At 38.0% G+C, this 15723-nt stretch overlaps 1 protein-coding gene across 2 annotated transcripts; it reads left to right on the forward strand.

Moving 5' to 3' along the window:
• The first annotated feature begins 763 nt into the window (after positions 1-763).
• On the forward strand, positions 764-15597 carry e(y)3 (PHD finger protein enhancer of yellow 3). Of its 2 annotated transcripts, none has more exons than XM_077430888.1 (14): positions 764-3921; positions 4773-5259; positions 7514-7638; positions 7725-7835; positions 7927-8026; positions 8104-8233; positions 10036-10190; positions 11313-11539; positions 11619-11775; positions 11862-12081; positions 12173-12361; positions 12440-12620; positions 13497-13606; positions 13680-15597. In XM_077430888.1, exons 1-14 carry the CDS (start codon positions 1622-1624, stop codon positions 14501-14503), a joined length of 5316 nt encoding a protein of 1771 aa, XP_077287014.1. In that variant the 5' UTR covers positions 764-1621; the 3' UTR covers positions 14504-15597. The 2 variants fall into 2 exon arrangements, with proteins under 2 accessions (XP_077287014.1, XP_077287015.1); XM_077430889.1 differs by having other exon boundaries at positions 11865-12081.
• The last annotated feature ends 126 nt before the right edge of the window (positions 15598-15723 follow it).

Below are 15723 nucleotides of genomic sequence, written 5' to 3' on the forward strand. Positions count from 1 at the left end.
TTTGTCGAAGATGTTTTGACTTACGAAGATACGCACTAAGATCGAAAAAAAATCAAAGAATTATTATTTTTACTTCCCCGTAATGCGCAGTTACTGAGAATATATCATGTATTAGTATGGGTGATCCAACGATTTTTGCTAACCCGGGGTGTTGTCGGTCACATCAAACGGATTTTTTTATTCTTCAATTGTTTCTCTCGTCGAAATAAATCAAGTAATTAAATCATTTCAGAGGTAAAATTTATCGGATAATGTGTGATTATTAATCTTATTTCGACGAAAGAAAAAAAACCCTTTGGCAAATCACCGACATCCGACACCGCGTTTTTTTATGAATTGTTTTTTTTATCGATCATCCACGTGGAAATACAGTAACATCTCGTGACGACTTTAACAATATTTTTTTTCGCTCGTTATCAGAGAAATTATAATATTTCTCTGGTTTTAAATGCGGTATCGTCGTAATTCAAAACATCAACGATGATCTAATTTTATCTCAATCTCGCTCTTTAGCTTGATTTTGATATTTAATTTCAATTTTAAAATTTAATTTTTATTTCGATATTTTGTACGCTGGTTTAGTCCGTAAGCACCATAAGGATTATACGTTGCCGCTACTAGTCAATAGTGAAGGTACATAAAATTCGAGTTCGAGTCTGTAGAGTCGAAGCATTTTGCACAATTCGAACAAACGAACGAGTTCGAAATTCGAATTATCGGGTAACCCTCACAGAATTCGCCGACAATCCTCTCCTGCGAGGCAAAAACCATCCTGGAAATCATGAAAAGGTGCACATCGACCCTCCGCCGATGATAAAATGATGAATAGCTGAAGGAAGGCCAAAAACCAGTTCGGAATTCGGTCGGTTCGGTAACGGCGCGAAAGCCGGGGCGGGGCGAGAGGGGAGGCCGCACGCGCGGGAGGGGGAGCTTGTTGGAGGGGCGGAGGGGTGGCGGGAACGAGGCGCTGTCGTGTGTCGCGGCTCTCGCTGCTGGCGAACCGACCGGCGCTTGGCGAGTGGCGAGTGGCGAGTGGCGAGTGACGAGTGACGAGTGACGAGAGCGCGAGTGACGCGAGTGGCGATCCGCGACTGGCGCGACTGCCGCGACTGACGCGACGGAGACCAGGCGACGGCCGCTCGCCCGAACCGATCGCGACCCACACTCGCGCCGCATCGGCGTTCCGTACATGTATACGTACTCGTACTAATACCAGTGTGCGGCCAAACTACACACGGCGAAGCTCCACACCGCACACCGCACACCGCACACCGCAAATGCACAACCGCCGCTAGCGCGTTCGCCGCGACTCCAGTTGCGCTCGCCCGACGACGCTCGCCCCTCGGCCGACCGACGGCTACTGACTGCTGACTATCGGGAGAGCGCGCGTTCAGCAGCAGCCGCGCGTCACGTCTCATCGCCCCTCGCCACTGTGTTGTCGTTCGGCGCCGCCATGTTTGTTGTCCGTGGGGGCCGCGGGCGCGCGCCCGGCCACCCGCCCCCGCACCCGCACCTGCCTGCCCCCTCGCCCCGCCTCTCGTGAGCAGCGCGACCGCAACTGCCGCAACAATCGCCGCGACCGCGACATGATCGCCCGCAGCCGCAGCCGCTGACCGCTGACATGGAGGCGACTGCCACCAGCGGCCACCCGGCGCGCACTGCCCCAACCCCGGCCACCCCCACCCCCACCCCCACCTCCACCACCAGACTCGTCCCCGAGCCGGAACCGGAACCGGAAACCCCTGCCTTGGCGCCACCCCACGGCCACGCCGACGAAACGACCCCTCCTCCAGCTCGCAAGAAGCTCATCAGAACAGCCTTCCTCGCCGACCCACCGCCAGCCCCCCCTCAACCGCCCCAACCCCCGGAACCCGAGCCGGACCCGGAACCCTTCAAAAAGGTCAAACTGGTCCGACAAGCTGGCACCCTTCAAACGGAACCTTCTGACGACCGGCCTCCCCTCGACAAAATCACCATCAAAATCAACCGCCACGATGACTCGGAACCGGTCGACTCGGCCCCCGTCAACAACTGCAAGGACGACGACGACTCAAACGGTGCCCTCAAGATGACCATAAAATTCAACAAAAACCACGATCAAATCACCGAAAACTCAACGGACGCCGCTCACATCGTAAAAGTGTCGAAAATGCTACAGCCGTCTCCGGAGCCGCCTTCCGTTCCAAAACTGACGATAAAAATCCCTCCAGAGTACGATCACAAACTAGAGCAGCGTTGCTCGCCGGTTCCCAGAGTGATTATTAAACCCATCATGAAACCGGACAGTCCGACCGTCCCCAAACTCAACATCAAACCGTACCCGCTGGCCGACAAAACCGACGGGGTACACTCGCCCAAGTCTAAGTTGAAGGCGTTGCTCGGCGATAACGCCAATTATAAATATAGTAATGAAGACGCGTGCGTCTCGCAGTGCAGCCCGTCGAGGATGTCAAAGTCGAAACCCACTCTAGAGGATAAGCCCAACGTTATAGTGAAGCACAATTCTAAAGTGTCGTACGACCGATACTCGGAAGAGAGCGACGAACAACCGTCCGAGTTCAATCCTTCGGAGGAGAGTTCGGACGACGTGCACGAGAGCGTTCCGAAGCTGACGATCAAACCGATACCCATCCCGGACGATATGAACCGCCCTTTGGAGATTCAGACGTCTCCGTTTCGGTGTAGCGGGCAAAATGAAAGCGGCCAAGAGTCGCCTAGGATAATTTTAAAAATCAACAAAACTTTTCAAGGTTCCACGACCGAGATCTTGACTGAGAAGAGTCAAAAGAGAGACGTGGAAGTTAAAGAAGAGAATAATCTATTGAAAGTGACCGAGCCTCTGGTGCCCAAGTTGACTATTAAAATCCCTCAGGAGAACTCCGAAGACAGATCGCCGTCGGTTTGCTCCGTCTCGAACGAGAGCGGTGAAATGGACGCCAATCTGAACTCGCCGGTCGCCCGTATCAAATTGAAACTGTTGAAAGACGGCGGCTGTACGAGGATAGTGAACGACGAGTGCAATTCCTCTTTCGAAAGTGTTAGGGACGGTGTAAATAGAACTCCTCGGTCCGGTGTCAAGCGTGCCAATCTTAAAGACGATATCTTGGACATGACCAAGATGTGCACTAACGTCGACAACGACATGTCCGATGCTAAACGTCTCAAATTGGATAAAATACTTTCTAACTCGAGTTTAACGATCACCCGTTTAACGAATTCTAGAAGTGAACTAGAGAATATGTTAGCCTCCGAACCGAAACCGAGCATCACTCTTTCGCTGTTAAATCTCAATTCTGATAAGCAATGTTCGCCGATATCCTCGAAGAGGCACAACACTCGAATAAGCACAAACTCGTTGAAGCCAAAGTCGCCTTCGCTAGAATCCAACTCGAACGAGTTGTCCAGCTTCATGAACCGGATCCGGAATAAACGTAACGAGAAGTCGACGTCCGTAAGGAAAAACAAACGGAACTCCCGATTCGTGAAGGAAGAAGTCAACATTGCCAACGTGGACACGAATGCCGTTTCGGCAAACGACATCGACTACGAGATGGACGAGATGCGGCCGCAGAGTCCCATGTTCAGCAAAACCGGTGATATTATAGCTTTAAACGAAGGCTCCAGCTCTCAAGAATGTATGATAGTGGACGACTTGTCGCAGGATCCGCTCGATTTAGATAGTATAGCAAAATCACACTTTGTGCCTGTAACTTCAAATTCGAATATACCCATTGTGAACAACAATATTGTAAATATTACGAGCCCCGGCTCGTCTAGTATAAATACGTCTCCGTCGACACCCAAACCGCGCAGAGGACGAGGTCGACCTAGGAAACCTCGGGTCGATCCCGTCATCGTGAACTCTCCTGTCATAACTACTTCGCTAGACGAAAGAACTCTGAGGAATTCAAAACGACCCAGGTATATTCATTTTGTAAAAAATAAAAAACTGTATTATATATATTGTATTGAGTAAGTCAAAATTTGATATAAACATCATTCCAAATGTCCTCGATAATATATGGAAGTAGTTCTACTAATTGAAACTAACCCACATAGGTATTTTTTTGTTTGAATTTGTATCTTTTATATAAAATGGGTTTCAAAGTTTGTATGCAATAGTAAATGACAATATACTGTTTACTATCATTAAATTGTATGCATTTTGCTTTTATATTATACATGAAAGATTCGTAAAGTTATAAATAATTAAAGTGTCAGTTGTTGGTTAGTTCCATTATGTATATCTATGTCCTTTCAAAAAACAAATTGATCAGCAATATGCCAAGGAAATGAACAATACTTTGGATTATATAAAAACAAGTAATGAATTTGGCTACTAAAAGCATGTTTTGTAATGCAAAAGAACCACAATTTTCCTCGTTAAATGTTAATTAATCGAGAGGATGTAATAGTGGACCAGATCTCTGATTGAACCACATCTTCATTTTATGAATTTTTCTTCAATATGCCTATTTTTGTTTAGTACAATCCAGAAAATCAAATTTCTACTGCATATAGTATAAGTTATATACCAAAATATAGAATTTGACTAAAGATGGAATGAAGTTATTGATAGAATTATTATTTGGAATGTTTTTAAAAATCAAAATAAATAATATTCAATGATTTTTATAAGTGAATAATCTTCAATTGTATTGTAATATATTTTCCCGCCTTTTTTAGTGTCTTCAAAAACAGTATATTAATAACTCTGCTGTGAAATCTGTTGATAAACTTGTATATTAATATTGTTTTTTTTAATTTTCTAGGGAACCGGTAATTGCCCGCACACCGAGAGGTAGAGGACGCGGTCGAGGTGGTAAACGTGGAGGAGCACAGAATTCTCACAATCACAATTTCACTCCAAAGCCTGAGATAGTCGAAACTCCGAACAGCTTCTTTTCAAATTCGACGATATTCAAAGATGTCGAAGAGATCAACGCCGCTGTCGAACTTATCGAAAGCAACGATGTGAAATCGCCACCACCGCCGCCTTTAGAAGAGTCCAACATTCAAGAGGAATCTGAGGAGGCGTCTTCGGACAGCGACGTGTCGGCGTCGGGTGACGTCTCTCCGGCTAGTGAAAACTTAGTCGACGGGTGCACCCCGAACGCTGGACGTGGTCGCAACCGGGGCCGAGGAGTGAGAGGGTCACGTCGCACGCGAGGCGGTCGGAATGTTCGCACACCGAGGAGCACCAGAGGCGGACGTAGCACCCGTGGAACGGTCAATCGCTACGAAGAAATTCAGCTACAAGTGAGATGAAGATGATTTTTTAATGAAAATGATATATTTTATATGAATCGCTTCATATTGTACAAATTGGGGGGGAATAATAGACATACGTATATTGAAAATTAACACTCATTAAATAAAATTATATATGTAGTATATTGTTATATTAAAAATATTGGACGTCATATAAACCTCGGCATGCTTTCAGACATTGTCCATCATTTTCCTCAGTATGATTTCTAGATTTTTGAAAGATTTCGGTCCAATAGGATGAGGAACAACCATATAGATTTTATCTCTGTTTCCGAGAAATGTCATTCTCGTTTCGGGACGTTGCTTATTCTCCCGCCAGCATGCAATTTCTTATTGGGGGGCATATTTGAAAGAGAGAGTGTATGTTCAAACAATCCAGGATAAAGTCTGGACGGAAATTCAACGAATATCAGAGATTATGCTAAGAAAAGTGACGGATAATGTTATACATCTGTTTAACATTACCTTCAAAATTAACTCAGTAGCATTATTCTATACCATGCTTGTGATTTCATATCATTCAACTGATGAAACTTTTGAATGAAAGGTACTAATAGTCTAATTATTTCCAGCTCAGTATTATCACGGTGTAACTACAAAACGCTCACTGACATAGCACTCAACGACACAACGCTCAGGCGACAAAACACTCATAGACATTATTATATTCACAGATAAAACGCTCACGAAATTATTCATACGTACAAAACCGTTTTTTTTTTTTACAAAGAATCAACGTGAAGTCGTGACGAATCAACACATTATCCTATCACAGGTTAATAAATAATATATGGGTCCACCATGCGGCACAAACTCTGGAGTTGATGAAGACTCAAAAAATTAACTCGTACCAAAGCAATAAGATTAAGAGTGGGGCTTGACGATAGTACATGTGTATGCGTAATATTCATGGGAAGAGTCGATGAAACCGTCTACCCCCACACATAATCTTAATTCTTTGGTACGAGTTCATTTTTATAGTCTTCGTCAACTCGGGAGTTTATGCCGTAAGACCCACCGATCATTGAAGGACGACCAAAAATAACGTTTTTGTATATACGAATAATTTTGTGAGCGTTTTATCTATGAATATAGTGGGACCGAAAGTGAAATGGTCGAAAAAGCAAATATCGGAAGGCAAAGATCGAAAATCGAAAGATCCAAAAAAAAGGGTGCATAGTAAACGGTACTATGTATATATAATATATATCAGTGGCATGCGGTGAAATTATCTCTCTTTTTGTCATACAGCCTTGTTTAATGTGCGCGCGCAGGATACGTGAGGAAAAGCCTGTTCCGCCTATTCCTGTTGTATCCTGCTCGCGCAAATTGAGTGAGGATGTACGACGGGGGTACAGAGACTTTTATCGCACGCCACTGATATATATATACAAACCTTTTTACTTTATCTATGTACGTAGTAACAATTGATGAAGTTTTGTGATCATGCGAAAATTCGAACTCGAGATTTTTTCATATGTATGCATGATAAACGAATATTTTCGACTTTTTCACGGTCACCCGAATATAGTATAGCGTATGTGAGTATTATGTCGAGTGAGCGTTATGTCGTGCGCATCGTGTCATTGAGCGTTTTTTCGCAGAACCGTATTATCACATACATATTATGCCTTTTAGATCAACAAAAGGCATTGAACCTTAGATAAACTTTTAAACACGCTATCAAGTTAAGAAGTGAACCTGTTTATTTTTATTTCCAAAAGCTTTTTCTGGAGTTCGATAGATGGCGATTACATTTTCTCGTCGCTGTTTCAATCGTATTTCTGAATATGAAGCTATTTTTAAAATGGTTTTCATCTGAAATAACTCCTTATACACCGACGGTTTAACTAATTGCATTGATTCACTTTGATCGAAATGTGCACGCATGTGTTGACTGCATTCTTACAGTTGGACTTGAGTGTGTGTTTGTGTCCACGTCTATTTTTAGCGTAGCCAGATTTTAGTGGCATAGGTTGGAATGAACTGACGCTCACTTTCGTTCCACCTGTCATACTGATGGATCTCGTCTGTTACAATGTCTGTTTCGTTGCCGTGTGATACACGTATAGTCTAAGTGAAAATGCGTTTAGAAATTCAACTAAATTACAGTCATGTAAGCTGTTTTGTCACGATATAATAGCTTGTATACGTATTGTTGAGCAGACCGATTGAAATCAACGCTTCACTATGTATAGTAATCGTGAATTACATGTATATATATTTTTTTAATTTCAAATAGGATGCTGCGCCGACTACTGAAGTAAAAGGTAGTAGAAGGAGTAAAGCGAACGCTGCTCACAACACGTCACTTCAACTTTTTGAAGAAGATACTTGCATGATGGGAGATAATGATGCTTCGCTCAAGTAAATATGATTCCCATTGAATGCATTCGTCGTTCGCACACTTGGGTGTGATTACAAATGAATAATATTCCTTTTTTGTTTTGAAGGGACACTACTATTTTGTTAGACGACGACTCGCATAGCTCTGGAATAAGCACAGCTGTAGTGGACAATGCAAAAGTCAAAAAATCGAATATAATGGAAATCAATGATGATGGGTAAAATTTTAAATTAAATCGTGTGTTTAAATTAGATCATCGTCGAGGGGTAGTGTATTAATTGTGATTTTTTTTTCTTTTGCATGATTAGAGTCAAAGAATGGACTGCTGCCGATGTTGCCGAATATGATTGGCCTCCTGAAGGTTGCAGCTTAGATTCTCCCCCACAGACTTATATGATTCAAGAACAAGTAATTGATCTTTTTAATGTGGAAAAATGTTTTAAAGTAGTTTTGTTACTTTTACAATGAAAATTTATTACTTTCAGGTGGCACTGTATTTAGGTATCAAGAGTTTTAAAAAGAAGTATCCAGATCTTAATCGTAAAGCGTTAGAACCGGAAGAAAAGAATTTCTTGAGAGAAAGAGGATTAGTATCGGAAGAAATGTGCAATTTAGGTAAGCTTTCTTGTGAAACTTTGACGTTTACATATTATAGTCGATCTTATGTAGCGTGAGACTTACGACAATCAAACATGCTGTCACATTTGTCCGATATGTTTTAACGCTGATCGACGTGCTGTCAACAAGTCCATGGGCCTGAAAAACGCCGATAGGCGTTGTATTTTGAGCATGCACAAAGTAAACAAGAATACTACCCGCTAAGCCTTTCCAGGTAGAATTGAAAAAAAAATGGATTGAACATGGGTCGTGTAATCCGTGTCAATGTTTATAAAGACTGGTTTACACTGGAATTTCTGAATTTATAACCATGGCAGAATTTCTCGATGGAAATGCCTAACTGCAGAGTATTTTAGATTGTGGCTTGGCATTTAGATTGCGAGCATTACATTTGAACAACAATGAAGAAGATGAAACTAGTTTTGGAAAAATACATTCATTAATATATTAGTCTAAACACACCTTTACAAAGCTTGAAATTCCCGGCAGTAGTGATCTAGGGTTTGTTCGGATTAGCTGCAATTTTTTATACCTGCTTTCTATTGGATATCTAAATGATTCTAGTTGGAAATGTTGGCGAAATTTTCAGCGCGGCGAGCTTTCAACAGAAAAGATGTCACCACTCAAAGGGTTAACTATATAATATTCCTACGATATAATTCAATGCAAGGTCTAAAATAAAAGTAATTATATAAAAATATTTGTCAACTTGACATTGACAATTACTTTTATTGTCTAAATCAGTGGTTCTCAGGCGAAATTTTACCGTGTCCGCACAGGTGATAATAGTAGTCCCATGGAAATGTCTGGTGGCCGCACCAAATTTAATCAAATAAATTAAAGTTACAAAAAAAGTGGATCAATTTATTCATAAAATAAAAGAAATTTTAACATTTGGTATCTATTTATTTAATAATAATGCAAATGGAAATTGCTCAATACTCCTTTCTTCCAATGCAAGCCGCATTGCTGTTTCTAAGTTTACGTCTGTCAGCTCGTTTCTAAATTTGTTTTTAATAAAGTGCATTACACTGAATGATCTTTCGCAATATACGGAAGTGGGAAAAATAGACAATATTAATAAAGCAATTGTTGCCAAATCTTTATATTGGTTTATTTCATTGTCAACGTATATTTTCGACCAAAATTTTTGTACTGAAATATTAATCAAAATGGTTATTAAGTATTTGATCATGACTAATTTCTAATAATGCATATTTTACGTTTGCCCAGTTAATTAATCTCAATACTGAAAATGATTTTAACCTATTTTATAGTACTATGAAATTTTCATTTGTCTTCATAATAAAAGCGAAAGATACAAAAGAAACAGTTTTAAAAATATTCAATTCTTCGAACCTTTCACCAAGTTCCAGATTCATAGATTTAAGATTTAAGACTAGATTTAATATTATTGTTAAGTTACTTTGTTAAGTTACTTTATTAAGTCGCTGGTGGCCGCAGTAAAATCCACTAGTGGCTGCACTTGAGAACCACTGGTCTAAATAATATAAATTTCCATTGATATAAAATATATACAGACGTATAATATAAATGAATTAATAATATCAACAGCTTACGTATTTTATATTAAAATTTTATTTATGTAAATATTTCAATACACAAAGTCAAAACTGACAGTCAAATTCTACCGACCGTTATACGCATGAACAATGTTGTATTGAGTTGAGTGGTAGGTGAATGCGATAGCATATACATTTTATGTAAGTCTCATGCTATGTAGATTGGTTCGACTACAGGTGTGTAATAATTAACGTCATGACAATGTTTGTATTCAGGTATAACAGCGGTAGATGCCGGTGAAGTGTTAGATATCATGTTCACCGACTTTCCTAGCAAGTATGAAGAATATCGTCAACATTTACGAGAGACGAGAGATACTAGAGCTTCAAACAAACCACCAGCTCATCTTGCTACCGAACGATCTAAACAGGTATTATATGTCAAACAATTTATAATTTTTACTTTATTTATGTACGTAGTAACAACAGATGAAGATTTGTGATCATGCGAAAATTCGAACTGGAGATTTTGACTGATTCGAACTCAGAATCGATCACTGATCATGTTTTCATGATCTAGAAAAAATTGTGTGTGTGTGTGTATTTTGGGGACTTTTTGCACACCGTTAGTACTATCGAACTGAAACTTAGTATCGGTTACTGAAATTCTTGTCAATTTTTTAGTTGACCGGAAATGGTACCTCCCCTTATAGGTTTCCTCTTTTTTTTAAGTTGTTGAATTCAATTATCTCCCAAACTGCTAACCGAATCAGACTGAATTTTTTTTACATGTAATATAAATAATAAATTTTATTCCAGAATATTTTTTAAATATTTTTACCTCAACCGGAAGTAGTACTTTTAGTCTAGAAAATCGAGGTTTTTTTTATGTTTTTCTCGGATACATTTTGGTTTATTGAACTGAAATTTCATATCTAGAAGCTTAAGCTTAATATCAAGCATTATATAAAATATGGTTAGCATCCGTCAACAGGAAGTGGCAGTTTACTCTTGTTCAATTTTTCTTCCACCATTTTTTGCAACCCCTTAAACATGTGTGCTCTTAATGAAAAAATTCAAGTATAATTCTTGTATCAATGTGGCTTAATTTAATAAACCGGAAGTAGGTTTTTTTTTCCTCTTAGAAAAGTCAAAAATGTTGTGACCACACGATTTTTTCCAAACCCCTGAACGTATCAAGCTGAAAATTTATATTTGTATTCTCTATGTCGTAACTTAGAGTTGATAAGGTTTTGGTCAGAATTCGTAAACCGGAAGTAGTAATTTTTTTTACAACAATTTTTAATTATTTTATTTTTACCTTTTAAATTATTTATATTTTCTTGATATTTAATTTGTAAAATATTTATAGTGATTTTAAGTAATAAAAAAATTTTGAACAAAATCCGACAACCGGAAATAGACCTTTTGTCTTGTGTAAGTTTCCCTACATTTGCGCTCAATTTGTACCGAAAATGGTATGTATAAACGTGCATTTTTTTTTTCTTCTATTCGCTTCAATAGTAATGCTAAATTTATATTTGTTCCATTAGGAAACATTGGAAAGGGCCAGAGAGTCGGCTTCTTCGTGGAATGCTAGACTGAACAGACAACGTAGAACAGTAAGGCCAGCTGTTATGGATTTACAAACCTTAACATTACACCAACCGAGAAAACCGCAAGCTGTTGCTGCATATTGTTTATCATCCTATTATCCAGTTGCCGTTTTACCCGGACAGTATACTGATTATTATAAATCGTACACACCCGAAGAGTTGCGGTAAATATATATTTTTTTTAAATATGAATTTATTTGTTTTGTTGTATTTGTATTCTGAATATGAAATTTAAATCGCCAGATATTTCCCATTCAATACTGTTCTCAACGTATTATCAAGCCCGACGAGATTAGACGAAGGAAGAGATTCGCCGTCTGAAGAATCTGCCGATGATTCGGACGTATTGGATAGCAGTTCCGATGGTTCTGAAAGTGAATCGAGCGAAAGAAACTTTAAGGTTTTTATTTAATTTTAGTTTTTTGCTTCTTTATTTAAGAATTACCTTTGAGTTTTTCATCAAATTCTTAATATTTAATTGTTAAGCAGCGAAAGAATATGAGTCTCAAGGCGAAGAAAGCTACGGGAGAGCTAACGGTCGGTAGTAGTAGACCGTCGTCACCAGCGATAGGTCAACTGCCGACACCATCGCTTCCACCACCACCTGTTGAAGTTCCAAGGTGTAAATTGTGTTCGGGCACCGAACATGCCAATAGACGCTATCCAACGGAAACGTTTATTACTTGTGCGACGTGTCTTAAAAAAGGTATTTTTCGCTCCGATTCTGCTCGTATTTACGTCAATGAATTATAATGTAACCGATCTGTGTTTCAACATGAATTACAATTTGATTTCAGTTCATCCATCGTGCTTAGAAATGGCGCAGAATGTAGCAAAATGTGTTCGGTTATATGCGTGGCAGTGTGCTGATTGTAAGTGTTGCGCTCGTTGTGAAGATTTAGCAGACGATGACAAGATGCTCTTCTGCGATCTTTGTGATAGAGGCTATCATATTTACTGTGTCGGTCTCAAGAAAGTGCCTACAGGTATTTTTTAGTTTGTTTTCGTTTTACTCGGATTAATAAATTAGAGTCGGGTTGTTATTTTTGATGTTCGTTTTTTAGGTCGGTGGCATTGCAGTCATTGTGCAATATGTCGTTCATGTGGAGCTCGCACTCCGGCTGGACTACCGGGGGCACCTTATGCAGCAACTCCAGGTCCACCCGAACAATGGCACCATCATCTGAAAAAAGCAACGTCTGGACAAAAAGTGTATTCGCATACTCTGTGTGGACCTTGTGCTAGGTGAGCTTTCCTTTCGTTTTGATTTGTTGACTTTTTTGTTGGCGTGTATTTAATTGATCAGTAATTTATTCAGCTTTTGATCAACAAAAATAACTAAATTGTATGTAAATATTTCGAAATTATCAGTGAGTAATAAGTAAATGATCAGCTATTTAACTAAATAATCAGTTATTAAATTAAAATGATCATATAATAAAATTAAACGGTCGATGATTATTATAAGATGATCAGTAATATCATTTCATTTTGACAGCCAGAAAATCGTTAGTGTTGCCGTATCGCATTATGGCTACTAGTATAAAAAATCCTGATGAATTTTGCCACTTAGCAACATTCTTTTAATAATCTTCCCCCTCTCCGTTTTCAACCCCGTCGATCCTCGCCCCTCGCTCCAGGTTCAGTTCAGTCTCACTGTCATGAATAAATACTGACCCTATATGAATTGTAAATAGGGCCAACCATAACTTAACCTAATCCTTAAGTAAATAAGTGTTGGCTGCTAAGAATCTAAGGTGTTTTTTTTTTTTTTGTGAAAATATTGATAAAATAAAACTAAAAAGATATTACGATGTGTTTGGACAGATATTACGGTGTGTGGACCACGAAGAGAGTGGGAATGGACAGTAGCGGGGCGACACGCTATCATCCAACTGTCAAAAATTATAATTCCACTGATAGAAAATCCTTTTTGATCAGTATTTAAACAAAATACTGATCAAAAAAGATTTATTTATTGAAATAAATGAATAATTTACTGCTCAAATTTATAATTAATTACTGATAAATTTTTCATTATTTTACTAAACACTTTTGGAATTATATATTAATCAAATAGTTTGTTGCCTTTTTTTTATCATCAACTTTATTGAATTGCAGAGCCTGGCGAGCTGGTCGTTATTGCTCTCTGTGTGAACGTTGTTTCATCGGCAAAAAGGGTGCTTTGAAGGTTGTAATATGTGTCAACTGTGATAGAACGCATCATAAAGGTTAGAATTATTTTTATATTTTATTCGATACGGTCAATCTGTTGCTAATATTCATTGTTGTTGTTAATTTTAGAATGCGTACGACAGCCTGGAAGAACGTTAGACGTATTGAATTATATGTGCAATGGATGTAGGAGAGGTAATACCCCTCGGAGACATTTTGTTCCTCGAAAATTTAATCAGAAAAAGCCGCCGTCGAACAGTGCCGCCGCTTCGGACTCCAACCAGAACGCCACTAGTAATCATTCTCAACGAGACGTGTCCATGGACATAAGTATTGACTCTATTTGCACGAATGATTCAAACCATCAGTCCAATAGTACGTCTTGCGAGGGAATGTTTGAAGATACGAATAAATCAAATGTTAACGATAGAATTACTATGACTGAAAAAATTAAAAGTTCGATAAAGAATGCCGTCAAAGAGAGGTTATTACAGGAATCGAATTTCACAAATTTGTCTAACAAAATGGAGATAAATTCCGATGTAAAAATGTCTAATAATCATGTAGAGAATAAAAGAGACGACTTAGCGCTAGCAAAAACTGATAAAAATACAAACATTAGTGTAAACATTCGAAATGCGAAGGGGAAAAGTGTTGACAAGATGATGAATCCGAGTGTAGTGTGTAAAGACGTGTCGCCTATGCTGAAAGAGACATTAAACATATCACAAGTGTCAGAGTCGCGTGTTTCCGAGAGTGTAAACGTCCAAAAGTGTTTTGCTGACACGGCAGCTGTTAATAATAGTGTCGACAATTGTTCTAATGAAAAATCGAAAAATGAAATCTCTCAAAAAAACGATTCAATTAATTTTGATTCCATAAATCAAAAGAAAATTAATGATAATCTCCTAGATATTAAAATGAAATTTGATAATTACAGTGAGAATACATAAATATTTGAAATTTGAATGAAATATGAGCGTTAAAGCGTATTCTTTTAAATAATGTGTCAATTGAATGTGACTCTACACTTTCAATGTTTAAATATTCATACATATATATATATATACATTTATATATGTATATATATGGTAAATATTGCAATATATGACAGTGTTGTATAAAGAAAGTGCACCGAATGTTCGTGTTCGAGAGTTTTAATGTTTCGAGTGTTTCTTTATTATTGGTTTTGAAATTTATGAATTTAGCGTGAAGAATTTTACTTAGCTTATTTAGACTCCAATAAATAAATTATGTGTTATAGATGCCAACTGGATAATACTAAATTTAGCATAAATACAACTAAATTAATATGTATATATATACCTAAGATATAAAAGCGATTTAATTATTGTAAAATATAATATTATAATTTGTAAGTGTTTAGCGCAGAGTGCTATTGTTATATCTCTCCGATAATTGCCTCATTTTGGATTTTATTGAATTATAATTTAACTTTTTTATAGACTTGATAATTTTACGCAGTTTACTTTTTCACACTTCTGACGAAACGATGTTTATATATTTTTTTTTTATGTTTTTTTTTTTGCTGTTTAACGAACTGAAACTGAATATACTATTAATTTTCTTATTCGTTATTTTTTCGTTGTACTATTTTAGGTGTGCGATTTAAAAATAATATTGATCCTGTTATGACATTTTGAATATTGTTACTAGATATTTATTATATACAAATATATATATATATGTGTATATCAAAACGGCTGGAAAACAACTGACCCATTTATGTATGTAGATACATGTTCTGTGTAATGATTTTAATTCACTAACATATTTTTGATATGTTAATATATTTTTTAATTAAATATATCGATGCACAATGCTCGCTTATCAGATGACCTGTGTTTGCCTTATCGCCTTTTATGGACAGAATTTTTTTTTACTGTTCTTGAGATGTGATTTATAGCAACGTATTAAATATGCTAAAGGTTACTTACTTGCTATATTGACAAGCGAAAAGCACGTTTCATCGAGGACTGCATGTAAAACCTTTTTTTTTACATGCTATTTGAATTCAAATTAAAAATAGAGGCATACATGGATGTGTATGAATTGTAAAAAGAAAAAAAAACTTGTTGAAATTAAATTTACGATTGGGTATTTTTATAATCGAAATTTTAACTACTTCTAATTTTGCTATTTATTTGTATCG

This window comes from Arctopsyche grandis, chromosome 5 (assembly GCF_051622035.1).
Source record: "Arctopsyche grandis isolate Sample6627 chromosome 5, ASM5162203v2, whole genome shotgun sequence".
NCBI lineage: Eukaryota > Metazoa > Arthropoda > Insecta > Trichoptera > Hydropsychidae > Arctopsyche > Arctopsyche grandis.